General features: G+C 40.7%; 1 protein-coding gene across 2 annotated transcripts; it reads right to left on the bottom strand.

The window, feature by feature from the left end:
- Positions 1-77: 77 nt before the first annotated feature.
- Positions 78-25,503, bottom strand: BNIP3L (BCL2 interacting protein 3 like). 2 transcript variants are annotated; one of them, XM_006057330.3, is made up of 6 exons: positions 25,291-25,503; positions 17,550-17,733; positions 11,663-11,735; positions 5,750-5,853; positions 5,477-5,626; positions 78-2,799 (listed from the first exon to the last, which is right to left on the bottom strand). In XM_006057330.3, exons 1-6 carry the CDS (start codon positions 25,388-25,390, stop codon positions 2,751-2,753), a joined length of 660 nt encoding a protein of 219 aa, XP_006057392.1. In that variant the 5' UTR covers positions 25,391-25,503; the 3' UTR covers positions 78-2,750. The 2 variants fall into 2 exon arrangements, with proteins under 2 accessions (XP_006057392.1, XP_006057393.1); XM_006057331.4 differs by lacking the exon at positions 25,291-25,503 and adding an exon at positions 18,459-18,589.
- Between the last annotated feature and the right edge of the window lie 1,982 nt (positions 25,504-27,485).

Raw genomic sequence — 27,485 nt, 5'->3', positions numbered from 1 at the left:
TGGAAAATGTGTATGTCGACGGGTATTCCCCTCAGCTCCCAGGCAGCACACGGGACGTAAAATCATATACTGACAGAAAGGGTTTTGTGATAGCTTTAATAGCACAAAATGTTTGTTGCTACAAGTTATACATGGACTGTAAACTGTATATAATGATACAAAGTGCTAACTAAATAGATGAGGAATGCATAATCACTTTGGCTCAGTTAAGTCCAATAATTTCAACAACTGGTTCACTTGAAGATTCATCTGACTGGCTAAATCTTCAGTTTTCATTGTTTAGAATAGTCAATGTTTTTACTGCAATCAGAATAACTTGCTGCACTTGTCAATGTGCAAGTTCGTGCAGTTTTGCTCTTGATTATATTTACAAATATCTTACGCCAGTTTTCATCAAACATAGGAAAAGGAAGCCTGCCTTTTTGTCCCCAAATTGTGAACAGGCATAAAGCTTTTTAAACATTGATCTTAAAACATGTGAACTGTTCATTGTCCAATTCTCCTTTCCAATCACACAATCTGGCTCCAGTCAAAACAAATCTGGTGAGGAGCATAAACATTTATCCCACACGTTAAGGTTATTGATAAATACTGCATGATTTCATCTTATGATTAAGTTCTACTGTGATCATGTATTCATGTTCTAAGTAATAGTCCAAAATTTCACAGCTATTTGAAGAAAAGGGGCAGAACTACATTTATTTTCAATGTTGGAAAACAAACAAAAACCAAACCCCACAAATGTACTCTATCACACTCCTGATAGGATTACTACTGAATTTCAAAAGAGAGTCCTGTGTTGTCTGTATAAACTTGCTTTTCTCTAATTTTACCTTTCCCTCCCATGATATTCAATGTAATACAAACTATGTTATCAGAACAGTTTAGCTCTTTAGTTCACTTAAGTTTACCGGCCTTTCCAATTTTATTCAAGGCTTTTCGAAGTCCAACGAGCCAGCAGATGTACTTTCTTCCCAAAGAAAAATGAAGACTTGAAATAAATAGGTTATAGAAGGCAAATCAGGTGTTATTAGATTTGTGAATAAGACACAGAAACAAGGCATAGTAAAAAGATGGCCAAAACTGTTGAGACAACAAAAACTACAAAGAAAAAGTCAAAGAATTCAGAAGACTACCTGGATATACCATCTTCCTTAAAGATATCCAGATGTATTCTTGAATAAAGAGGTCCGAAGCTAATTTTTTTTGTTTAAGCTATACGTTATTTTCCACTATAACACATCAACTTTACAAAACTTGATGTGAGAGAGAAGACAGATAGTTTCTGCAAACTAGCAAACCTGGTGGTTCAGAGTGCTTTTGTTCAAGTTGACCTGGTTTTCCCTACGGTCCTCTAAATATTCCACGTCTACACCATAAACAGTCATTGCTGATACATGACACGTGTAACAGCATCCCTTCCGAGTCGTGCTGTGTGTTCAGAGAGCCAATCAACCTCCTTGAGATAAATGGTAACTGATGCTTTCCAACAATTTGGTCCTAAAGCTTCACATTCGAGAAACGAACACAAAAGTGTATCATGAGAGGAAGTTGTTGAGTGTTCTGGGACTTGCGGAGTGGAACTGGAAAGATGGCTACGGGAGGAGGAAGTGGCCAGCGCCTGTGGAATCACAGGAATCGTCTCAGGCAGGTTGTATGGCAAACATGAGAAAGGGAGTGAGCAGAAGAAAACCGATGGCTTCTCTTCAAAACTCTGTCAACTGTTCCCACAACCCAGGTCTGATTTTCCAAGTTTCCCAAGAGCTTGAAATAACTCTGAGACAACTGTCTTCAGAGCTGAAAGGCTTCAGAGTGTAAGTGATGCTTCCTAAAACAAGAAGCCTGTATTTATACCACAAATTGGAACTCATTCCAAAGCCTCTTAGGAAAAAATAAAAAAGGAAAGAAAATCCAAAGTCGTGAAAAATTCACATGCAGCTAATAAACATAAAAATAACACACACACACACACAAACCCCCAAAGCAATTTCATAGATTTCTAGGCCTGAGACATCCCTTATCTATACTATAGAAAAGACAGCATTATAACCTACTGGTATTAAAATCTCCTGATGTATTCTAGTTCTTGTACTTTATACCTATCATTTACGTAGCCTGCATCCGACAAATTAAAAAGGCGCCGTTAAGAGGCTTAGACAAAGAGTGGCTCCAAAGCTGGTTTAAAATAACTTTTTATTGCCCAGGACATTTTTTTTTCTTGTGTCATATTTTGTCTGTTTTATTTTTCTTTTCTTTTTTCATAACTATAAATTCAAGCTTAGGGAAGCTTGCCTTTGTCTTGAAAAACAAAACAACAAAGCTTTCATATCATTTGTAACCTGGTCCCATTTGAAGAGACAGGTGGGTTATCTTGTAAGAGTAAGATTTATACCACGAATGGTGCAGGTTTAGGTCTGGTGGTACTGAGAGAAGACAATGGCATTCTTGACAAAATTACAATCTGCTGGTGGCGTTTGCGGAAAAGAAGCCCTTGCAAATTTCTAAACGACAGTAAACTCTTATTAGGAAATTCTAAAGTGTTTTACAGGCCAAAAAGGGAATGAGGTTATTAGTAAAATGCCTCAACAGAGTTGGAATAAAATACTGGATTTGAGAGTTACTGGTACTTGGATACGTAAAAAGAGGGTGGAGGTTGGGTCATGCTTACAATGGTCTCAAGTTCAAAGAAACTACTGTGACAAGACACCACTTCACAAGTCACACGCTGGCCCAGGGACTCTTCTCCTCCCTTAGTAGGTGCTGGCAGAAGGCGTGCTCAGTCGTTTTCCAATGTAGATGCTGAAAGGGAAACAGAGTGTGTCGTGTTTCATCTGTTTCAACAGCTCTATACCAACTTGTCCACAGACTGCTGTACAAAGGAACGTCTTCAGCCGTTTGCAAAAAAGGGCTTTCTAAAGGTCCACATGCACGGTTCCCTGACACCCTGAAATCATCACTGACTTACCTGAAGCTAGTCACCAGCCAGCTAAACTGGTTTTATGTGATTATGTTTACTTGTGGGGCAGGACTGGAGAGCACAGGGCAGTGATTAGACACAGTCAAGCCAGAGAAAACAGATGCTTCTGAAGAGACAAGCAGAGCCAACCTCCTTTGAGGTGGTCTGCTGTGGTGGACAAAAAATTCTACCAATATTTAAGCTAAGAAATACAGCAATATACCTAACTACAAAGCTGCCCGTGCTATAAACGTTCTAACAGTTTAATTCTTTTTTAAAAAATTGTTTCATGATTCTTTTCTTCTCTTTAAATTTATTTACTTCTAATTACAGGTTAATTGCTTTACAATATTGTGTTGGCTTCTGTCATACATCAACATGAATCAGCCATTGGTATACACATGTTCCCTGCTTCTTGAACCTTCCCCTGTCACCGCATCTAGGCTGTCACAGAGTACCGGGTTTGAGCTCCCTGCATCATACAGCAAATTCCCACTGGCTACTGATTTTACATATGGTAATGTACGTCTCCATGCTACTCTCTTCATTCATCTCACCCCTCTCCTTCCCTGGCAGTATACCAGTTTAACTCTTAACGGCTTTATATCACTTTCCCATGCCAAGCAAGGGTTTTACCCTTATAGAACAGAAGCAGGAGGGAAGTTAAGGAAAAATACAGAACCAGCCCACACCCCAATGTAATGAAACTGTAATATTTTCTAGGTTTATTTTAACTGCGCTGGGTCTCAGTTGCAGCTCATGGGATCTTCCCTGCGGCATGCTGACTTATTAGCTGTGGCATGCGTGTGGGATATCTAGTTTCCCAACTGGGGACCAAACCTGGATCCCTGCATTGGAAGCTTAGAGTTCTACACACTGGACACCCAGGGATGTCCCCCGATAATACTTTTCAAAATCCTTTTTTCCTCCATCTGATTATATCAGTAGTTACACCAGCAAAAGAAACAGTCCAAAGATTCATAAAAGGAAGATAATTCAAGGTGCAAAAGCCAGCCAACCTCCTGAGGGCAAATGAACTGCTGTGCAGTCAACCCTGGGGCGGGGTGGGGGGGCGGGGAGTCTGAGCTCTGAGCCTGCCCCCACACAACCACACACAACTTTCACACACTCCCTGTGTTGCTGTGCCCTAAGGCTGTCCTCACCCTCATGGAAGCAGGCACCCAGAAAGACAGAAGAGGTGTGTGAGACAGTCAGGTGTGTTTCCAAGTTCACGACTGTGAACATCTCTCCCATAGACTGAGCTCCTTATAGGGAAGTTAAAAGACGCTGTATCTTCTGTGCATTCTACACAGAAAATGACCCACTGGGTATGCTCAAAGAGAAGGCCAGATACATCCTGAATATAAGTAACAGCAAGTGCCTAACTCCTAAAATACAGGGTTGGCCAGAAAGTTTGTTTGGGTTTTGTCCACAAGGTGTTATGTTAAGAACGAACTTTCTGGCCAATCAGTATTTAAAAAATATATTTCCTCAATTGTTCAAATTAAAAAAAAGAATAAGGAATTTAAAAGACATGCCAGAAAAAATGAATGAATTACAGGTAAATGTGGGGTCAATTTTAGAAGAATTAAAAAAAAAAGACTATAAGGAGAGAAGAATCGTACTAATAGTATCAACCAATTTTTCAGTTTCACTCAAGGACTATTCAACAGAAGTGTGCTTTCCCACCTGGGAAAAAGAAATATTCACACCAACCCCAGCTTTACACACTGAAGGTTCATCTACTTTCAAACTCAGCTGATCCTGAGTAATTTATAGACAACAGCAACAAAACCCAAAAAGAAAAATCAAATACAGAAGAGTTCATTTAAAAAAATGATCATTTCAGGGATTAAATCATAGAAACAACTTGTTTTCAAATGAGGAAAAAAACTCTACCATTACAAATTCTTGTTCGGACAGGTGTACCCCACTTTTTGAAAGTCTGATTTACGTCACTTCACTATGTAAGTTAGACCTACATTAGTACATGTTTTTGTTCACTGAAAGAAATTTGAAGAGGAGTTTCACTTGTATCAAAAAAAAAAAAAAAGGCAAAAAGTGAAAATACCACTTAGGACTGGTTTTGCAGAGAGCTGTTAGGGAGACAGGGCGCCCCAAGCAGTGAGAACTGCCCTGCCAAGCTCCTTCCTAGGGACCACACAGCATCTCAGCACCCAGCCTCCAGAGACGTGAACCGAGTCTGTGAGCATCTGTGCTTTATCTTGCACTCGCTAGCAAGACATGTCCTCAGGTGACTGCTGCTTCACCTTGTGCCATTTCAGCTTACGGAAGGTTTCCTAGAAATGCTGTTCTTTCAGAGACTGGGGGAAGGGTGGAGGGGAACGTGTGTATCAACAGTGTATCCTAACGACTCGTTCTTCTAAGCTCACTCCACTTGTGCTAACATATGAAAAGGAAAACAACACAAACTGCTTTCACATGTATTCCTTACATCCTGAAAACCAAATCTGTGCAGAAAATGAGTGGAAAAAACTTCAGCCATTGACCAGTACTTACCCTAGCCCCAAAGCCAAAACATGGGAGAGGAGGAGAGATGGAATGAACACCTTGAGAAACTCTGCGGAGAAGATCCCCCCTTTCTTCATGGCTCCACTTTTCCTCATGCTTAAGGAAACGGAACGCTTAGGGTGCCTGAAGTGGAACTCCCTGGGGGAAGAAACGCAGAGGAGGGTGTCAGACACATGTCAGACAGTGTCTCGGGCACTGGCGGGCCCACGCTGCTGCACTGTGTCCACTGCGTCCACTGCAAAGGGACATGTACCGACTTACTTGGGTGGAATGTTTTCAGGCCTACTGGACCAGTCGGACACCCAGTCTACGCTTTTCTTCAGAGCATCCACTTCTTTCTCTCCTTCTGCAACTTCTTCTTCTGACTGTAGAGGAGAATGCACACTTTAAAAAAGGAGAAAAGGAAGATAGAGCCTTCCTACTACAGAAGACAAATATGGACAGAAAATATACAAGAATCATAAACTTGGGCATCAGTAATTTTTATGTAAGAAACATGCCATGTTTCTAAAAAAGCTGATAAAAAAATCTAAGATCAGAGTATTTAATATCTTTAAAAAAAAAAAACCTTGAGTGAGTTTCACTGTGGTTATATAAACATAAAATGAACCTGAAACTTAAATTATATCTCAATTTAAGAATATGAATCTGAAAAAAGTGTACATTAGAACATGTTAACTGAAGTGTGGAAAGCACTGATAATTGTTGAATCCGAGTGGTACGTGTATGGATGGCCATCATAATAGGGTCTATTTACTTCTGTATGCATTCAAAAATTTTCATAATTAAAAACTAAAGGGAACATATCAAAAAGTATATGCTAACAAATAGGAAAAAAAAAACTGGGAGAGGTGCTGCAGGAACAATTTAAATAATTATTAACAAATATTTTAAAATAAATAGTATTTATTAAGCATTTATCCAGAGACACGTATCGATCTAAGCACTTTCCACGTACTAAGCACTTTTCCCTATTAAAAAAAGGAACTATTACTATTCCATTTTACAGATGAGGAAACTGAGACATAAATAACCACCTAAGACTGTATGAGTAGTAAGTAGCAGGGCCGTATTCAAACCCAGGCAAACTGTCTCTATAGCCCCCACTCTTAGGGATTAAGTTTTGTTTTATTCCCTGGAAGGAGATTATAGTTTTTAGACAAATTGCTATCCAAATATTTCCCAAAGTTTATTCAAACCGGTGGCACTACAGGTAAAGAATCTGCCTGCCAATGAGAGGGAACAGGAGACACTGGTTCAATCCCTAGGTTGGGAAGATCCCCTGGAGAAGGAAATGACAACCTACTCCAGTATCCTGGCCTGGAAAACTCAATGGACAGAGGAGCCTGGCAGGCCACAGTCTATGGGGTCACAAAGAGTCGGACATGACTGAACAACAAACTACATAAGCCAAAAATTTTAAAAAGTAATTTAATACTGAGTAAGAACTGACATCTTTCATATCAAATCTCTTTCTTGCTAATGAGATCCTAAACTTTCGGCCTGAGAACACAAAATTTCCAATATCTTCTCTTTCAACAGAATCCACAGGGATGAACAATTTCTGAAAAATGACACAGATTTATTTATTCAGTTTTCAGGAATATGACCCAAAACCAAAGGGTCTCAAATGACCTGAAACCAAAGGATCTCGAAGCTAAGAATTATTCTGATGTTCTTTTGTTTGGACAGTTAACTTTTTGACCCAAACTTTCATTCTTTTCAGTAGGTAGTTATGAAAATTCTCTATGAAACAGCTGCCCCAGGAAGGTAACTTCAGAGAATCTCTAGGTATAGATGGCCCCTTTTGCTGTCAAACTGAAATTAAATCCCTGTGGATTTTTGCTGCTCTGGTACTGTCATTCTTAGTTCTGCTGGGCTTAACAAATTCCCCTGAATGACACAATGCAGCCTTTAGGATTAAGCTTGTTCCCACTGGGTTTTGAGATTACTGGGAACCATGAGTTGGCTCTCTGGAGTAAATCTGAAAACACTAAATCAAAACTGATCAACTGCTACAATTTACTTAGAGATCAGCCTGTCACAATGTTTCATTCAACACACTGTGGGTCACTTGAGTTTCTATCCTTGGTCTCAATCACCTCTTTTAAAACCACTCAAAGATTTAGATTTACATTTGTGAATAAGGTAATATTTCATCCTTTCCAAAAGAATGAAAATATAATAAGATTTTATGCTAATTTTTAGAGATGATGATCTTCAGACTACGATTTAGGGGAAAAAAAACAAAACCCTGATCAGTTTAGAATGCTGACCTTAAGAATAAGGGCTGTAACCTTTCCTCATTCAGTACCTTTTGCTTACTTTTATTAATCTTAAATTTATGAGTTTTAGGCTTTAAATTAATTGCCTTCTGATTTTTAGAATTTTAGAATACTGTAAAAATGTGCTTCATCTAATGAAGTGAGACTCATGCCTTTATCCAAATCAACACCCCTCGTCCCACATCCACGTCTATTATAATAGAAGACTCTGATCATTTCAGCGTGCAATCATGTGCAAGTCCCTTACTTTCCAATTGCTTACATTTTCCTTCTCTGGCCCACCCCAAGCTCTCTGAGGTCTCTAAACATGGATATTAAATTCCATACCACGGTACAGATAAACCACAGTTCTACAGGAGAGAAAAGGAAGGCATTTTCAGTTTGTATCATCTTCCAACCCATGCTGGCCTCTTTGGTCCCAGAAACACATTGAGAATTGCCTCTGAGAGACAATCTATGATCTGTTTTCTGCTACAAATGTGCGATTCAAGAGGACCATCATCCTAAAAGTTCAGTTTGAACAATCTTTCTCCTAAACGCATTACATCTTAGGCTTCCCTGTACCATGAACGACTCACCTGACATCTCAGTTCATTCTCATGACCTTGTGAGTGCTCCTGAAATCAATCCCATTCATCAGCTTACTTTAGTACAACAGGGGGCACAGGCCCAGACAGCCGGGGTTTCAGCCCTATCACTTACTTCCTTGGGGACCTTAGCTAAGTAACTTAATTAAGACAAAGCTTCGTGTTTCCAGTTTATTCATGGGGATACTGTCATCTCTTTCACTGAACTGAAAATAATGTGGGAAAAACTTTAAAAAATATTCTAATAAATGAGTGTGGAGATTTCTTAAAAAACTGGAAATACAACTGCCATACGACCCAGCAATCCCACTGCTGGGCATACACACTGAGGAAACCAGAAGGGAAAGAGACACGTGTACCCCAATGATCATCACAGCACTGTTTACAATAGCCAGGACATGGAAGAAACCTAGATGTCCATCAGCAGATGAATGGATAAGAAAGCTGTGGTACATATACACAATGGAATATTACTCAGCTATTAAAAAGAATGCATTTGAATCAGTTCTAATGAGGTGGATGAAACCGGAGCCTATTATAAAGAGCGAAGTAAGTCAGAGAGAAAAACACCAATACTGTATATTAACACATATATATGGAATTTAGAAAGATCATAATGATGACCCTATATGCGAGACAGCAAAAGAGACACAGATGTAAAGAACAGACTGTTGGACTCTGTGGGAGAAGGCGAGGGTGGGATGATTTGAGAGACTAGCACGGAAACATGTATATTATCATATGTGAAACAGATTGCCAGTCCAGGTTCGATGCATGAGGCAGGGTGCTCAGGGCTGGTGCACTGGGATGACCCTGAGGGATGGGATTCGGAGGGAGGTGGGAGGGAGGGTCAGGATGGGGAGCACATGTACACCCATGGCTGATTCATGTGAATGTATGGCAAAAACCACCACAATATTGTAAAGCAATTAGCCTACAATTAAAAATTTTTAAAAAATTCTAATAAATGAGCGCCTTTCCTTTGTCTTCCTAAAAAGGCTAAAAAAGTCATGTATTCTTCATGTGGATGATATAAAAATATTCAATAAGAGCCAATAATAGGCCTTTGTTAACTGTTTTTAACTGTTTCCTAACCCTAAGCTTCCTTCCCATTTATGAAAAAAATTCATCCTTTTAAACCCTAAAGTAATTAAATGATCGCCTCTTCAATTAAAAACAAGCAATATAAAAAGCTTTTTGAAAGTGTAAGTAAATTACCCCTATTGATTTCTCCCTTACTAAGAGTCCTACTTTGAAAGATATAATGTTTTTCTACTGGAGTTAGACTGCTTTTCGAAAAACATAACCTGGCTTAAATAGACTGATCTGATTGTTGGCATCACTTACGCAGTGCTTGATGATAACAGGGTTCTTTTAGGTACTTGTTTCTGAATAGGGATCACAACAGCGATCCTATCACAATCTGACAAGAGACCAAACTCTTTTCTCTCCTGAATTTCACAAATTCCTTTGGAATTCTAGGATGGATGCAGTCAGCTCTAGAATTCCACTTAAAATACAATTCTCAGGTGAGCCTAATTGTACACCTGCCACCCCATGAGCCAGGACTGTTCTTATCTGTGGTTGTTAGTTATCAGGTAGATTATTAGGGGGAAAAGGTGTGTGTGGAGGGGGAGGGAGGTCTAAGGTTAAATAAGTTCGGGAAGCAGTCAGCTCTCAGTATCGGTGGATCACACATCCTCGAATATGGAAGCTGACTGCACTACCAGTTTACATAAGGGACTTGATCATCCGTAGACTGTGGTATTGGGGGCAGGTGGTGGTGGTCCTGGGACCAGTGTCCTGAGAGTACCGAGGAACACCTGCACTTGGTGGAAATCAACAGACTTCTTTACTGCAGCAATTTCCAGAGCCTTTAATGTGTTTCTCATGCCCTGGTACCACTGGAGAGGGAAGGTGAGTGAACCTGGGGACTGCAGTGTATTTCCCAGATATCTGACTTCAGAACTACTTTATGGAACCTCCCATCGAGCAAATGTTCCTTAAAATGTTTTTAGGGAAATACTAACTCTGGACTTTCGACTTGTCTGTAGAAAAGGCTATATGGATGGAGACAGCTAATTCAGGAAAAGACTGAAGCAAACAATTAATTCACTTCTCCATCCTGGCATTCCTTAGTACACTTTTTCCACCCCCTACACCACCCCCCGGCATGGAAGCTTCATATAGTCTCCTCCCAGTTAGCTATAGCTAACTGCACACAACAAAACCGATGGACAGAGGCGAGCAATTCCACAATCACAGGCAGCCAGCTCCCTACATGAGTGCCTTGCTGCTACAAGCTTCTCCACAACATAAAGCTCACTGTAAAATCGTTAGTAGTCAGTCCCATAGATTTTCTAGGTTTCAGAAAACAGCACAAATGAAGCACAGTCAACAAAAGGAGAAAGTGTGCAGCTTCTCAAACAGAAAGAACACTGAGTGGATCCCAGGTAACATGCAAAGTATTTCCAGTGCAAAGGGAGTCAGGACACAGCAGAATGAGAACCCCACAAAACAGTTTTTGTTAGCATTCATTGAAACATTCATTCAACATACATTCTTCAAGTACCTTAACGTGGGAGAAAAAAAAACAATGCTTCCTGTTCTCAAGAATTTGCACTCTGACACTGGGAGGTGATCTGACACTGGGAGGTGATCTGACATGTCAATAAAAGTCAAGGGCTGGTTATGAACATTCTACTTCATTAACATCCATTACGTATTTATCACAAGGTTTATAATAAAAACCTTTGTAAGCTTTCAATACTATATCCACCGATATTTCCAACAGTGTCAACTCCTAGTGAAAATTAACTTCTTCACCTTAAGGAACTTGACGTGTGTAATTTAGGTGAGTTTTATCTCTTGCTACTGAAAATCATCGCAACAGTCACTGACTTGATTCTAGGTGTAAAAAAGCTTCACACCTGGTTCTACAACAGCTTTCATTTATTCTGTGACCTTAAATCAGTCATCAGTCTCAGTTTTCAAATATTTATAAATTCAAGACACTAGCCTGGAATATCGGAATGGTATAGACAAAAGAATTTCCCAATTCTTTTAGGTGACAAGATCCCAAATTCTTGGTTGTAAAGGAGCACATTCATGACCATAGGCATAAGTAAATTTCAACATCAGAACCTCAGTAAGTTAAAACAGCTTCAAACTATTTTTTAAAGTCTTTACTAAAGTCTTTACTCATATTCTTTACTATATTTTAGCCAAAGAGACTTGTTTAGAGATTTGTATTTTCCTAATTACTGTAAATCACAAAATTAAACAAACATACACACACACACCTGAGAGCTATGGTCCTTGCTGGTGTGCATTTCCACATCAAACATGATCTGCCCATCTTCTTGGGGGGAAGGGCTGGAAGAAAAAGACATTGAGCCGTTAGTTTTCTTTCAATTTGTCAAGTAAATTAGCCTCTACTGGATATTAGAAAATTAAAAGCTACAGTAGTATGGCTTTCAAAAGGCAGCAAATCAGAAAGTATACCATAATGCTGTGTAATAAAAATTAAAACTGAGCACTCTTACTGTCCAAATGATCTAGAATTTTTCAGTGGTGTTAAATTCCTTCACAGTGATAAATATGCAATGGAAATATTACCTAAAGACAGAAAAGCCTGTGACATTTTCTTATTTTTACTCCTTTTCCCAATAATGGTAAAAGGATCTTCAAATTCAGAAACTCCAGTTTGGGATTCTTTTTCTCAATGCTCTCTCATCGTTAAATAATTCACCAGTAGTCCTCAAAGTGTGAAAGCAGCTCTTAAAGACTCTTTCAGAAGGTCTGTAAGGTTAAAACTGTTTTTACACCATTAGGATTTATTTGCCTCTTTCACGCTCATTTGCTCATGAGAGTCCAGTGCAATTTTCCAAAGGCTGCATTATGTATAATATCATGACAGAGAGAATGCAAAAGCACATGAGAATCCAGCTGTTTTCTATTACGTCAGATATTAAAGAGATGTGCATAAATATAAAACAATGCCACTATTCTTACAAATTTCTTGGCTATGGAAAACAGTTACTTTCTGTTTAAAAAAGTTACTTACGGTAATGTTTGTTGTTTGGTATGGTAGGTTTGTTATTATTGACTGAATGAATACATATTTTTTTAATGCTCTCAGTTTTACTTTCTACTACAGTAAATATCAAAACATATAACCCACATAAATAAAAGATCTTTGGGGTCGCTAATAGTTTTCACAAGTGTGAAGGAGTACTGAGACCAAAAAGTTTGAGAACCACTATTTTACTTATTTTTAGAAATATTAACTCTGAGATATTTCAGAGTGAATTATAAAAGCTTATAACAAGTGATAACCTTTAACAAGTACAAGAATTATAAACTTTTAGACAAAGATACATGATCAAGAGTTGTACTTGATACAATAGATGAATACAATGTGGTAAGTGCTATTCTTAGCTGTATCAATGACTCCTTCTGTAGCCATAGCGAGTCACTACATCTTTCACTACACAACCCACCTCCCCACATGTAAACTCAAGTGGGCATGAAGGATGCTCCAGGCTTAACTTGCTCAAAGGAATTGATAATGACTATTATGAAATTAGAAGACACTTACTCCTTGGAAGGTAAGTTATGACCAACCTGGATAGCATGTTAAAAAGCAGAGACATTACTTTGCCAACAAAGGTCCGTCTAGTCAAGGCTATGGTTTTTCCAGTGGTCATGTATGGATGTGAGAGTTGGACTATGAAGAAAGCTGAGTGCCGAAGAATTGATGTTTTTGAACTGTGGTGTTGGAGAAGACTTTTGAGAGTCCCTTGGACTATAAGGAGATCCAACTAGTCCATCCTAAAGGAGATCGGTCCTGGGTGTTCATTGGAAGGACTGATGCTGAAGCTGAAACTCCAATACTTTGGCCACCTCATGCAAAGAGCTGACTCATTGGAAAAGACCCTGGGAGGGATTGGGGGCAGGAGGAGAAGGGGCCAACAGAGGATGAGATGGTTGGATGGCATCACTGACTCGATGGACATGATTTGGGTAAACTCTGGGAGTTGGTGATGGACAGGGAGGCCTGGAGTGCTGCGGTTCATGGGGTCGCAAAGAGTTGGACACGACTGAGTGACTGAACTGAACTGAACTGATTAGAGCTGCCAAGAGCATGTGTACGATGGTAATACATAGAGATGCTGGTGAGACTGACTAGAAAGTGAGATCCCCAGAAATGTGTCAGATATTTCCAAAGGTCTAGGAGTCCTTGACTATTATAACTGACATAAGTGAAATGAAAAGTATTAGTCGCTCAGTCGTATCCGACTGTTTGCGACCCTGAGGACTCTAGCCCACCAGGCTCCTCTGTCCGTGGAATTCCCTGTGTGAGAATACTAGAGTGGGGAGCCATTCCCTTCTTCAGAGGATCTTCCCAACCCAGGTCTCTCGCACTGTGGGCAGATTCTTTACCATCTAAGCCACCAGGAAAGTCCCATAACTGACATAAGAGATTCTACAATGAGGGTAGGAAAAGGGAAAAGCTGGTTCTGTATCAAACCACCATATTAACGTATTTAGAAAATTTCTGTCTTGAACTGGAACAGAAATCTCAGGCTACACAGCACAGGAACCCAGTAGAATGAGGGACTCTTATCCTCAGTGTACGGTCATTAGGCTGCTAACACTGCTGAATTCACAGCCACAGATCAGGTGAGGGGCCAGCCTCACAAAGCCATGATGATGAGGACAAGGCAGCCAAACGATCAAGTCAAGAATCCCAGAGAAGCACTGTTCTTCTCTACACTCATCTTACCATGGCAAGCTCAAAGTACGCTCACTTAGATTAACACTCAGCATTTCACTGGTAGGCTGATCTGAACAATCTGGCATGCACTATTATCCTGGCTCGTTGGCTTAAAGCTCAACATTCAAAAAACTAAGATCATGGCATCTGGTCCCATCACTTCATGGGAAAGAGATGGGGAAACAGTGGAAACAGTGTCAGACTTTATTTTTTGGAGCTCCAAAATCACTGCAGATGGTGACTGCAGCCATGAAATTAAATGACGCTTACTCCTTGGAAGGAAAGTTATGACCAACCTAGATAGCATATTCAAAAGCAGAGATATTACTTTGCCAACAAAGGTCCGTCTAGTCAAGGCTATGGTTTTTCCAGTGGTCATGTATGGATGTGAGAGTTGGACTGTGAAGAAAGCTGAGCGCCGAAGAATTGATGCTTTTGAACTGTGGTGTTGGAGAAGACTCTTGAGAGTCCCTTGGACTGCAAGGAGATCCAACCAGTCCATCCTAAAGGAGACCAGTCCTAGGTGTTCATTGGAAGCACTGATGCTGAGGCTGAAACTCCAATACTTTGGCCACCTGATGCGAAGAGTTGCCTCATCTGAAAAGACCCTGATGTTGGGAGGGATTGGGGGCAGGAGGAGAAGGGGATGACAGAGGATGAGATGGCTGGATGGCATCACTGACTCGATCGACGTGAGTCTGAGTGAACTCTGGGAGTTGGTGATGGATAGGGAGGCCTGGCTTACTGTGATTCATGGGGTCGCAGAGAGTCAGACACGACTGAGCGACTGAACTGAACTGAGGAAGCTTTTAAAATTTTCTCCTGTCTTGACAACAGGATGAGAATCTCTAGGGACAGGGTCTCTGCACTAGCATTTTTAAAAGCTCCTGGGGTGAATCTAGTGTACAGGTTGGAAACTCCAACAAGAGGCTGGAACACAAAGCAAACACACAGAGGTTATTTTCTAATCATCACTGCAGTGACAATCATGTTTGTTTGTTTTAGTCGCTATTTCATGTCTGACTCTGTGTGACCCTATGGACTACAGGATTTCCCAGGCTCCTCCGTCCATGGGATTTCCCAGGCAAGAATATTGGAATGGGCTGCCATTTCCTTCCCCAAGTGGCAATCATATAGCTACAGGATAATTTTTTAATTAAAAATATACATAGGGACTTCCTTGGTGGTCAAGCGGTTAAGAATTCAACTTGCAAAGCAGGGGACATGGGTTTGATCCCTGGTCCGGGAACTAAGATCCCACAAACTGCAGGGCAACTAAACCTGAGCATCACAACTACTGAGCCTGTGCACTCTGGAGTGACCTGATGTAGCCAAATAAATAAATAAATATTAAAAAATAAATATATAAACATTTTAAAATAAATAAAAATACACATAAGTTAACTTTGGAACTAATAGCCAACACTCCTAAAACACTTCCACCTACAAGAAACAGTTCTTAACAATTTCAAGTATAGACACATTGGCAATTTTGATGACATGAGCTGTAAAGATGTTTTTAAATGTTCAGGTGTTAGATATCCCTAGAAAGCATCACTGAGCTAGAGTCCAAGGCCTCCTCTGAGGGGTGACTGGTAACCCAGAGCCTGAAAATGAGTCAGTGAGAACACAAAAGTATCTAAGAGCACCTACCACACATCAATTAACATGTTTAGAAACCTAATTGGAACACGTTCATGGGAAGATGAATTTGTATTAGATCACAAATATAACTGCAACCCCTGGTGGTCAGTGGTAAAGAACCCACCTGCCAATGCAGGAGACGTGTGTCCCATCCCTGGGTCAGAAACATCCCCTGGGGGAGGAGATGGCAACCCACTCCAGTATTCTTGCCTAGAGAATCCCATGAACAGAGGAGCCTGGTGGGCTATAGTCCACAGGGTCGCACAAGATCAGACATGACTTCTTGACTAAACACACACATAAGTGACACAAGATGACCAGAAGGTGGGCAGGTGATCTTTTCTCTGCTCAATGACAGCACCAAGGGAACGGCCAGTTAAAGGACTCGCCAGTTCCCATGATGCAGGACTGCATATTTGAACATATAATAAAAGCCTTATCAGCAGGCCCATAACCAGCAGAAGACTTCAGAAGCCCATCAGTGAGTCCCACAACATAATATAAATGTGATTCACAAAAACAGACTTCTGCTGGAGCTCCTATACCTGGCGGCAAGCTGCTCAGAGGCACGCCATCTGCTCATAACAAGAGCCATCCTGGCTCCTCAAAAGTCCAGGGACATGTGAGTGATGTGAGGAGGTGTTGGGGGAGAGGGGTGTGCCACACAGCCATCACACCAGTCCTTTGTGGCCTCAGTAATAGCAATGGATCACCGTCATGCAGGAACTTTGAATATGATTTAACTCTTGATTCTCCTTTTCTACATTTTCTGGTAAGAAACAACAGCAAGTACTATGCACAATTTTTACAAAGTATAAAAACTCTGAAGACGGATGGCCAGCATTGCATCCCCTACAGATAATCACTGTTTACGTTTCAAGATGGCTCCTTAATCTATTTCCTGTGTATCTGCGTTTTCTATATGGCCAGTGTCAGTGAACTCGCATTAGCCAGAAGATCATCCAATAACCCAAAGCGCTAATACTACAGCTGTCAGCAGTCTAAGAACTGTTCAATATACCGCTAATGTCATTTAATTCCTAGTCCCTCTGGAAAAAAAGAGAAGACTGTACTGAGAAGTACACTAACAACTCAGTTCCACTCGCCTTATATATATTTGTATCCTGAACTCCCTCACAATAAGCAGTCCTTCATCAGAAGAACTAGTCTCCCCAAGCCAAATACAGGAAAACAAGAAATAAAACTTTTGAGCTTTAAGGAAATTCAATAGCCTTCAAAATTAACTATCTTTACAGACCCTGGTTGGTGCCTCCATCAGACTAATACTGGTATAACTTGAATCAGCTTGCAGTTCCTGCAACTCAGACATTTAGTGAGTGGCTACTATATGCCAGCACCATGACTGTCAAGAGTGAAGCTGGACCCCTGCCTTTTAAAACCTCACAGACTACATAAGGGAGGACAGATATATACAAAGATAACTGTATACGAGGCAGAAAGAGACCTGTGAAAGGACAAAGGAAATGGGAGAAAGATTAATTCTCTAAGTAAACATACATATCACTGCCTGGTAAATATCTGAAAATAATACAATCTGAAGAAGGAAACTAATTGATTTAATCTAAGGAAAAAGTGGGAACTCATGTCCTTGTCAACTGGCTGTCTGATTTAAACACATGCTGCCAAGAAATTGGGAGCTATATTTTTGTCAAATGAGGATGTAACTTGATTTATTTTTTCTAATGGGAATTAACCTGGCAGCCCATCCATTTCTGGAACTCCACCAGAACATGGATCTCACTCACCTGTCGCAATGAGAACTGCCTCTTGAACTGCTCTGTCCGGATTCATGCTGTGCGTCCAAAAGAATCTTCTCCATGTCTCCATTGTGGATGGAGGATGAGGAGGGTACGTGCTCTAGCCCCCCATTCTTCCCATTGCCATTATCATTGCCATTGCTGCTGTTCATGGGGAGCTCCACCCAGGAACCTGTTGGACAAGTCAGATAACTGCCGTCAACCACAGCAAACGGCGGGCTTGAGTGTGCATGTACCATGCAGCCATGGTGAATTCAGATAAGAATTCTGGCTCGCCTGGAACCAGAGGTCCAAGTATTCTCAAGAAAATAAACCAAGAGCAATAAAAGTCGGAAGATCTACACCACTCTGTTCCTGAAGGCTCTTGTGCAATCCACCGATGTAGAAGAAGCTGGAACTCTAAAATGAGGAACTTAGAAACATGTCTTTCAGCCAGTTTTCTCTCTGGTTAAAACTTATGTACAATAAACACTGCAGGAGAACTTTTAGGTTGCTTTTCAGAAAATAAATAGCTACTTTATTACCAGATAGGCTACTTACCTTTAATATTTTAGTTACATGTATACATATTTTCCATAGTCTGCCTTTATCTATTTAGTTGTATAGTCTCTATCTGGCTTAGAAATTTCATAAAGTTTATCTTAGTAGTTAGCAACTGTGCCCTGATTAGTTCAAACAACTGAGAAGCTCCTGGAGAGGCAACTTAAGCTGATCATAAACATGTCAACTTGTGTGCAAGTCTGGAGCACAAAAATGAATGCAGCTGGCTCTTTGTTAAATCAGGTGAGAATGCTAAAAGCTCTAAAAAACGCTTTTCTGTCCCACAAATTAGTTTCTTCCCTTCCTTTATACCGTATTCTTTCCATTCCTTCTTCTTTCTCTATGCACTAAACATACCTCGCAAACTTGGCTTTTCTTTCTTCACTCCCACAAGTTGCACTGCCTAGGGTTTTCATGAGGCTGAGCCAGTGCGGGGGAGGGGGGGGGGGGGGCGGGGACGGAGCGCGCATGGGCAACACTGACTGCCTCAGACGGAAAAGAGGGTGGAGCCACAGGAAATGGGCGGGGCCCTGGACATACGGATTGGTCTTGAAAATATGGCTCCATGAGTTTGCTGACTACAAGAATGTCCTTTAATTTTAGTAAGAATTGACAATAGCCAATAAAGCAACTTCACAACAAAAGAAAAGAGTGGTATATTTTTTCTCATAATTTCCATTCCTTACAACAAATTTTGTTTATAAAAGGTAATCACATAAGTTGGTGGAATCGTTCCTGTAAACTCCAAGCACAAGTTTTGGAGTTCTGTGGCTGAACAGTCTCCTATCAGTAAGTCAGAATAACAGGCTCAAACCCTAAACTGCACCCTAAATGAGGTGATGGCTAATCCAGACTCAGAAGTGAATGCAATATGACCGGTCTACAAAGGAAAAGCTCAAAAGGTAGCCCTGGCTGGAAATCTGACTTTCCCACTTACTGTGACTTCAGTTGCCTCATCTGTAAAATAATGATAACAAAGTACCTTCCTCCCAGCATTGCTGTGAGGACTAAATAGAGGAACACAGGAAAAGTGTCTCGTAAAGAAGAGATGTTTGTCTATGCACTAGTTAAAAGAGTTGATATTTGTAATGTACAGTGTTTGCTCCATAAAAATGAAGTTCCCTTTTCCTTCCTTTTCCCTCCAAGGCAGTCCCAGTGGCTGTCAGAATCCCATCATCACCACCAAGTCTTTGGCATTGTATTGTCAAACGACACAATTGTGAGACATCTCCGAGGTCGTCTTCTGTCCACACACAAAAATGTACACAGATTGGACAGGACTCAAAACAGATGAACAAATTCCACTAGCAAAGCTAAGAAAGATCTAACATTGGAGGTCATTTAACTAAATGCTTATGCTTGGAGGGCATATGGAGTGCATAAGAAATACACTAAAAGCATCCTTAAGTTTACAGCTCTGTCAAAATATTTTCTTTCCTAAAGGCTATCAACCCAGAATATTCACTGAAAGGACTGACGCTGAAGCTCCAACACTTTGGCCACCTGATGCAAAGAGCTGACTCACTGGAAAAGACCCTGATGCTGGGAAAGACTGAAGGCAAAAGGAGAAGGGGGCCGCAGAGGATGAGATGGTTAGATAGCATCACTGAGTCATGAATTTGAACAAACTCAGAGAGATAGTGGAGGACAGACAGAGGAGCTTGGCGTGCTATAGTCCACGGGTAGCAAAAGTTGAACATGACTTAGCAGCTGAACAACAAGCAAGTATTTTAACTGAAAAGAGTGACAGATAAAGGTATATGATGAACAAACTGTTTTCTTTTCTACTCCCACTCTTTTCTAGGACTGAAAAAACCTAATTTACACCAATAAGACCAGTTCTTCTTGTTCAGAAGCCCAATGTGACAAATAAAAGCCTAGAGTTGCTCTGGTAGAAGTAGAACTAAGGAACCAGGAGTTCTAGAAGGGTCTCTGTGAAAGCCAGTCTTCCCTAAAATATAATTAACGTTCACTGGAAGCAGCTGATTGGGAGGAAAAAGGCTGTAACAATATCAGGGTTTGGAGACCTTGCTTTTTTTTGAAGGACTTCCAAACCCATATGTAAATTCCACTTTCTACATGAAACGTATATAAGTAATCAGAGTGTAGGAACTTGAGGAGACACACCTAGAAAGGCTTGGTGAAAATGACCTGCAACAGCCTTAATGTGTGTGTGTGTGCTCAGTCACTCAGTCATGGCCCTCCAGGCTCCTCTGTCCATGGGATTCTCCAGGCAAGAAGACTGGAGTGGTTTACCATTTCCTCCCCCAGGGGATCTGGCGTCTCTTCTGTCTCCTGCACTGGCAGGTGGGCTCTTTACCACTAGCGCCACCTGGGAAGCAAGCACCTCTACTGCATGAATATCATCTCAAAGGAAGAAGAAACCTCTGGCATAAGTCCTGGTAATATAACCATGTGATAAACAGCATGATGACTATAGTTAATAACTGCATTGTGTATCTGAATGAAAAGAGAGTAGCTCTTAGAAGTCTTCACCATAAGAAAAAAATTTTTTGTAACTTTGTGATGATGAATGTTAACTAGACTCAACTGTATTGGTCACTTCAGAATAAATAAATAAAATCATTATTTTGTATACATGAAACTCATACAATGTTGTATCTCAGATACACCTCAATTTAAAACACACACACACACACACACAGAGGCAGCCTGGATGGGAGGGGACGTTTGGAGGAGAATACATACATGTGTATGTATGGATGAGTCCCTTTGCTGTCCATGTGAAACCATCACAACACTGTTAATCAGCTATGTTCAAACATAAAATAAAAAATTAAAAGAATACAGAAGGGTTGCCTGCACACAGTGCGAAAGCAAAAACAAAACACATCTACCTCATAGAGTTGTTGGGAGGATCACAGGAATAATAAAAATAAAGTGCTGTGTGTTAGTTACTATTATAGTTCTACTCATTATCTTTTAAAAAAACACTTATTACAAAATTAATACATTCCTTGAAAATGTAAACAGTACATGAAGGACAAATTCAACCCTGTTCCCAACCTCCCATTCCTACTCCTAAAGGAAACTACTTTAAATAGCTTCATTTGGAGACTTCCAGAGAATACTTCATTTTTTTGTGTTTTGCTCTTACAAAAAAAAAAAAAAAAAAAGGAACTGTATTGCACCTACTTTTCTGTAACTAGTATTTCTTACCTAACAACTTGATGTTTTTCAATGTCAATATATGTTGCTTTACCTTATTCTTTTGCATTGCATCCCATCATAAAGATATACCATGCTTTAACCATTATCCAAATGGCAATGGTTAATCATTACCCAAATGACTGTCTCTTAATATTTTGTTATTACCCAGGACTTCCGTGAACATTCTGCCAAGTAATCTTGCAATATCCATTAAAAGCCTTAAAAAAGGAGATTGTCGTTAACTCTTAATTCTCTTCCAGAAATATCATCTATGGAAATATTCAGTAAAGAGCAAGTTAGACATGGATATCCATTAAATGTTTACATAGTAGCTTTATCTTTTGAGTAAAAATGAAAAAAGGCAGACTTGTCTTTCTCAATAGATGAACTACATATGCCTTTTTCTCATCACCTACTTCATTCCTGATTTGCAGCCTCAGAATTCCTGCCTGGTCTAAGGTTACCAAGTCCCTTTTTCCTTGGAAAGGAAACAAGGCAAGATATGAGCACTGTGCTGTCCAAGTATTACAAAGTTGAAAGAAAAACCTCAATGAATTCTCTTCCTAATAAATAAGCTTTAAAGTTAAAAACTGGAGGCTCTATTATGTTAAAAGACTACTTACAAACTAACCATGGTTCTGTTGTGTCAGGTTGCACATATACACACTACAGGAGCTATTTTCTAGTTGAAGTGTGAGAACTGCTAAGAGGATTCAGAGATGCATGCCTCCACATTGTGTAACACAGTTCATTGTGAAGGCTGGTCCAGTAATTGTGATTAAATTCATGACTGCGTGGTGTGTTTACTCTTTAGAATTTTATAACCACCAGTTCAATCCTCTTGCAAGAAGGGAAAATGGGAAAGTGAGAGAATGTGGGAAGGGAGAGAAGGAAAAAGAGTTTTTCTCATTCTTTCCCCAAGTTTTCAATCCCATGTGCAGCTCATTCTAACCCAGGGTAACACATTTCATTATGTCTTATTTTCTTTCCTCAAAACCTTTCTTTTACTTCAAGTACCTGATGCTGGAATCCAGCTGAGAACAGTCACTGACATTTTTCTTTAAAACAACAACAACAAAAAAACAGTATTATAAGGCACTGAAGTGTCATGTATCATAGCCTTAAAGGCCTTCTTGTAGTCCTGGGGAACCAAGTACACCATAGCTGAAGATGTTTAAAAGATTAAAAAAAAAAAAAAAGGCTGTACTGCCTACATGAAATAATAACAAAAACTGGATTACTACTGTAATTTTCCTCATCTTACCTACTGAATTTTATGACATAAATGTCCAATATCCTTAAGTAAATTGATACTTTTCTCTAAACTAAAAGTAGCAACTGGAAAATATTCTTTTAACTTTGGAAGTAGTTCAGATATTTCTCCACTGATTTGTAATGAAAGCAAACAGTCCCTCTACACGGATAAACTTTTTTTAAAAAGTCAGAGAAAGGTTCCATTATTCCAAAAATTTCAATAATTTGCTATTAAAGCCCCGCTTTGACCCCTGAACTACAGATAAAATCCCAAGCCACAGATTATCTGTACAATGAGTTCATCTCCTGTTTTTCAGACTTGTGCAACTCTGCCCAACAAAGAACTTCAACTTATCAGCAATTTGGGTAGTATTAGACGCCTGAATAAATTGTTTTGCAGAGTGTCCAAAAATCACTTGAAGGAATCAATAAGCCTTCTTGTTTTGTTCAGTCCAGATTTGTGTATCAGGCTTAAAAAAAAAAAAGAGTGAAAGGCAAGAGAAGCATAATGAAATGTGGCACCATCTAAAAGCTTTTCAATAACATTTAAAGCAGCTCGCCCTAGCTCCAACAAAACACTTTCTATCTAGCAGATTTCCCGAAGCAACATTTTGATACTATACACAGAGGCTGAGCATCCTTGCACTTCTGTAACAGCTAATACAAATGTATCAGCACCTGACTGGTCAAGGGTATCAAAGACCTCAGGGGTCTGTCAGGACAGGGAGGAAAATCATCACATGGAGTGCAACCCCATTTTTCTGTTACATGGTCAAAGGTAAAGAAAAATTCCTTTGCTTTCTGTGATGCCAGGGACATATACTAACCAAACAGCTAATTTGTATCACAGAAAAACTGGAGTGCAATCAAGAAACAGTACACTACAAAGAGATCCATAGGCAGGTCACCTCTGTACATTAGGTGGGATATAACACAGGGAATAAGTAAGAAACACACAAGACCAGGGGATTGTGGATCACTGAAGAGAAGTGTCCTGAAAGGAACACTAGATCGGGTGAAAGTAAAACCTCAGCTCTAGGATTTAGCCTGTGGTGAACTTGGACAACACACCTGACTCTAGACTTGTTTCTCTCTTTTTATGTGCTAATTTCTGCTGTACAGCAAAGTGGCTCAGTTACACACATAAATATATATTCTTTTTTTACATTTGTTTCTAATATGGTTTATCCCAGGAGACTGGATATAGATCCCTGTAGTATACAGTAGGACTTTGTTGTTTATACATTCTAAATAGACCTGTTTCTTTACCAGTAAAGAACAGTGGACAGCTACTGCTAATGTTTCTCCCCGTTTTAAAATCACATGCTTTTAAAAGAGTATGTTTAAAAAAAATTCTTTTTAATTAATAATTTTTAAATGCATATTAATATGTGAGGCAAATAACATTAAAAGACAACGAAATTAATCCTAATTTACTGTGGGAAATAATACATAAACCCTACATTCCAGAACATAAGACACTTCAAATTTTTGAAAAGTCAACATTTAAGGAATCACTTAATCAAAAGATGGAGCAAGAAAAATAAGCACTGAAAACATTTTTTAAATACTCAAATTCTATCTCAATATTGTGAGGAAAGGAACTCTCTTCTTTAAAATAATTGTTGGGCCATATTGAACACCTCTCCCTGATCAAAGGTCTTGCAGTGCTTTTAATGTTATTTAAGCATCCAACTGATTTTTAAACGACTTTATGTGGCCATATGCTAACTGTCCCAACTACCTCTTTCAAAAGGCAAATTACAGGAAGGTTAGGCAAGAACCTTCCCAAGACTTTCAACGAGCTTTAAAGGGAACTGGGAAAAGCCTCAGAACAAGATGTCTAAGCACCAGAATGTTAGGAAAAGCAACCGTATTTGGTCGTAACTCGATATTGGCATTGCCTTTCAACAGCCCACTTTTAACACATTAAAAACGAATGCGTTTTTAATCCCGTCTCTGAAAATCCATTGCCCCAGACGCCAAGATTTGTGCAATCTTGGACGGTTCAAGAGGCTGTTCATAATCAGGTTCACAAGACACACAACACGATCGTTTAAAAAAAAATTACTTGAGCAACTCTGAAACATCTTTTTTTAAAAAAAGTAGCATAGCCTCCTCACCCCCACCCTCACGTGATACAAGTAACCACTAAATTACCAAATAATTTTCCTGGCCAGCCTGTGCTAACAAAAGAACGCAACAAGAGGGCTCACATTCCGAGCCCAGGGGAAAGGCCGACCCAGAGAGGTGGGGTCAGCCGGGCCTGGCCCAAGCTCCCAGCACCCTTGACCTCCCGCCCGCCCTCGGCCGCCCCCTCCTCTCGGCCTGCTGCCCGCGTCCATCCCCCGGCGTTCCAGCCGCACGTCCCCATCTCTGCCCACGTCCCCTTTGCTGCCCGCTCCGCCCACCCTCCCTCCCGCGCCGCAAGGCCCACCCCTCCACACCCCGATTGGCTCCTCTCTGGGGCCCACCACAGGTGGGATCTGCTCGACCCCCTCGTCTTCCCACCCAACTATCCTCCCCAACCGCGAACCCAAGCCGTTCCCCATCCAGGACCCCAGGAGAGAGAGGAACCAGGTTAGGAGGAAGACAGAAGCGACTCCTCCAGACTTGTGACGGGAGCTGTCAGTCATCCGCACATCCTCGGCCTTGACCAATGGGCTGTCTTCTCCTCCCGCCCCCCGCGCGGAGCTGGCGGCGGCGACCCGAGCAGCTCCTCCTCCCCCATCCCCTTAACCGAGTCCGCTGGCCCAGCACTCACTGTTGAGGCCGGCAGGCGGTGGCAGAGACTGTTCGCCTTCCTCACAGTTATTGTTGTTGTTGTGCGGGGGCGGAGGCTGTTCTACTAAGTGAGACGACATTGTCTGGCGGCTGGAAGAGCTGCGGCCCCGCAGCAAGGACCGTCTCCGGTTCTTGGGCAGCAGCACAACAAGCCGAGTCCCCCGCCCCCCTTTCCGCGCCTGCGCAGTCCCTCCCCCACGCTGACGTCAGGACCCGCCCCGACCACGTGAGGACAACACAACAAGCGGCGGGGCGGGGCGGGGGCGTGCCCAGGCGAGCAAGGTACGTGGAGACGCGGGAGTCGCGCTGACGCGCGCGCCAGGAATGAATTCCTGCGTGTCATTGACTGGCAGGATGGAGTAAGGTATGCGGCTGTAACTGGGATAGAGGATGAGGAGAGGTGTAATGAGAAGGTGCAAGGGCCTCAGGTGCTGACACGCAGGTCTCCCACACCTGCGGGATCAACATTGTTTTATCCTACCCGTGAGCATTTCTTTTTTAATTTCCGTAAGGACTCTTCAGATATTTACCATAGGTATCGTGGTGACACAAGGGAGGTGCCTCCCCGTCATAAATCTAAAATCAAGCTGGTGGAACACTGACACGCCAAACAAGGAACAATGTAAGGCAGGCCAGATTTTTTAGTTGATAAACAATTAAAAAAAAACATGATTACAAACAACACGCAATCATTATTTTAAAAATGGAAAATTTCAGGAAAACAGAGAAGACTATAATCACATAAATCGCATCACTTGGCCCATTCTGGAACAGGACATGTGAAACCTTGTTTCCTATAGGTGGGTTAACCGTAAACCATGTTCCTTAACCCTCCACCTACGTCCTATCTCCGTGTCTTTGTCGTTTCCTTGGTCTCATTTATGTGTGGCATCTATTTCTCTCGGTCTGTCATTTGTTTTTTTAACCTTGTTTCACTATAGTGTGTTCTCTAGTGTTAGTCGCTCAGTTGTGTCCGACTCTTTGCGACCCTATTGGCTTTGGACTGTAGCCAACAAGGCTCCTCTGTCCATGGGATTCTCCAGGCGAGAATACTGGAGTGGGTTGACATGCTCTCCTCCAGGGGATCTTCCTGACCCAGGGATCCAACCCGGGTCTTCGCCTTTGCAGACATTCTTTACCAACTGAGCCACCAGGGAAGTCCAGTATTTCATTATGCTGACGTTAAAATTTTCAGGCAATCGGATATGTTATTTTTATGACTTGGGAATACCCTCACACCATGATTTTAAATCTACTCCCTAGAATTTTTTTCTAATAGGTTGGATTTTTATACTTATACCTTAGTCCATCTGAAACTTATTTTTGTATGTTGTAAATTGCTTAACTTCAGTTCTTCGCAGTTGATCCAACAGTATTTATTAAACCATCCTTTCTACACTGATTTGAGAGTACACCATTATCACATTTTGAGTGAGTGAGTGGAATTGCTCAGTTGTCTCCAATTCTTTGCGACCCCATGGACTGTAACCTACCAGGCTCCTCTGTCCATGCGACTTTCCCGGCAAGGGTACTGGAGTGGCTTGCCGTCTCCTTCTCCAGGGGATCTTCCTAACACAGGGATTGAATCCCCATCTCCTGCATTGCAGGTGGATTCCTTACCACTGAGCCACCTGGAAAGCCCTTTATCAGCTTACTTGAGATATAACTCACATACTCTACAATTAACCCATTTAAAGTTCACAGTTCAGTGTTTTATTTACAGAGTTGTGCAGCCATCTCCACAATCTAATTCTCAATTTATGTCACCTCCAAAAGAAACGCTATGCTCATTAGTTATGTCTGATTTTTCCTAACTTCTTATATTTGATACTTATTCCATTCATTATTTATTTGGGTGTTTAAGAATTTTTCTCTGTTCAGAGTATGTTTTCGTACTGTTTCTAGTTTGGCGATTTCTCTTAGGTTTTCTTTGGCGCCTAATTTATGGTTAATTTGGGGAACGTTCCATGAATATTTGAAAAGAAGGTATGATTCCTGTGTTGAAGACAGCACATTTGATATATCTATTGGAAATACCTTAAGAATTATTTAAGTTTTTTATATTTTTTCCCTCTGTGTATTTCAAGAGGTCAGTTAGTATTTCACTCCTGATATGTTTCTATTTCTTCTCTTTTGTTGTAATTGAGGCTTCAGTATTTGATGCATAGATGTTCA

The sequence above is a fragment of the Bubalus bubalis genome, chromosome 3, assembly GCF_019923935.1.
Source record: "Bubalus bubalis isolate 160015118507 breed Murrah chromosome 3, NDDB_SH_1, whole genome shotgun sequence".
NCBI classification, from domain to species: Eukaryota; Metazoa; Chordata; class Mammalia; order Artiodactyla; family Bovidae; genus Bubalus; species Bubalus bubalis.
This window is presented reverse-complemented; position numbering and strand designations above follow the sequence as displayed.

What these genes read in the sequence shown, in the direction of transcription:
- BNIP3L (XM_006057330.3), bottom strand. Translation starts at nt 25,390, where the DNA reads ATGTCGTCTCACTTAGTAGAACAGCCTCCGCCCCCGCACAACAACAAC. An exon ending in GGCAGTTCTCATTGCGACAG is followed by an intron (nt 11,736 to 17,549) that starts GTGAGTGAGATC and finishes TTTTTCTTCCAG; the next exon opens with CCCTTCCCCCCAAGAAGATG. An exon ending in CCTGAAAACATTCCACCCAA is followed by an intron (nt 5,627 to 5,749) that starts GTAAGTCGGTAC and finishes TTCTTCCCCCAG; the next exon opens with GGAGTTCCACTTCAGGCACC.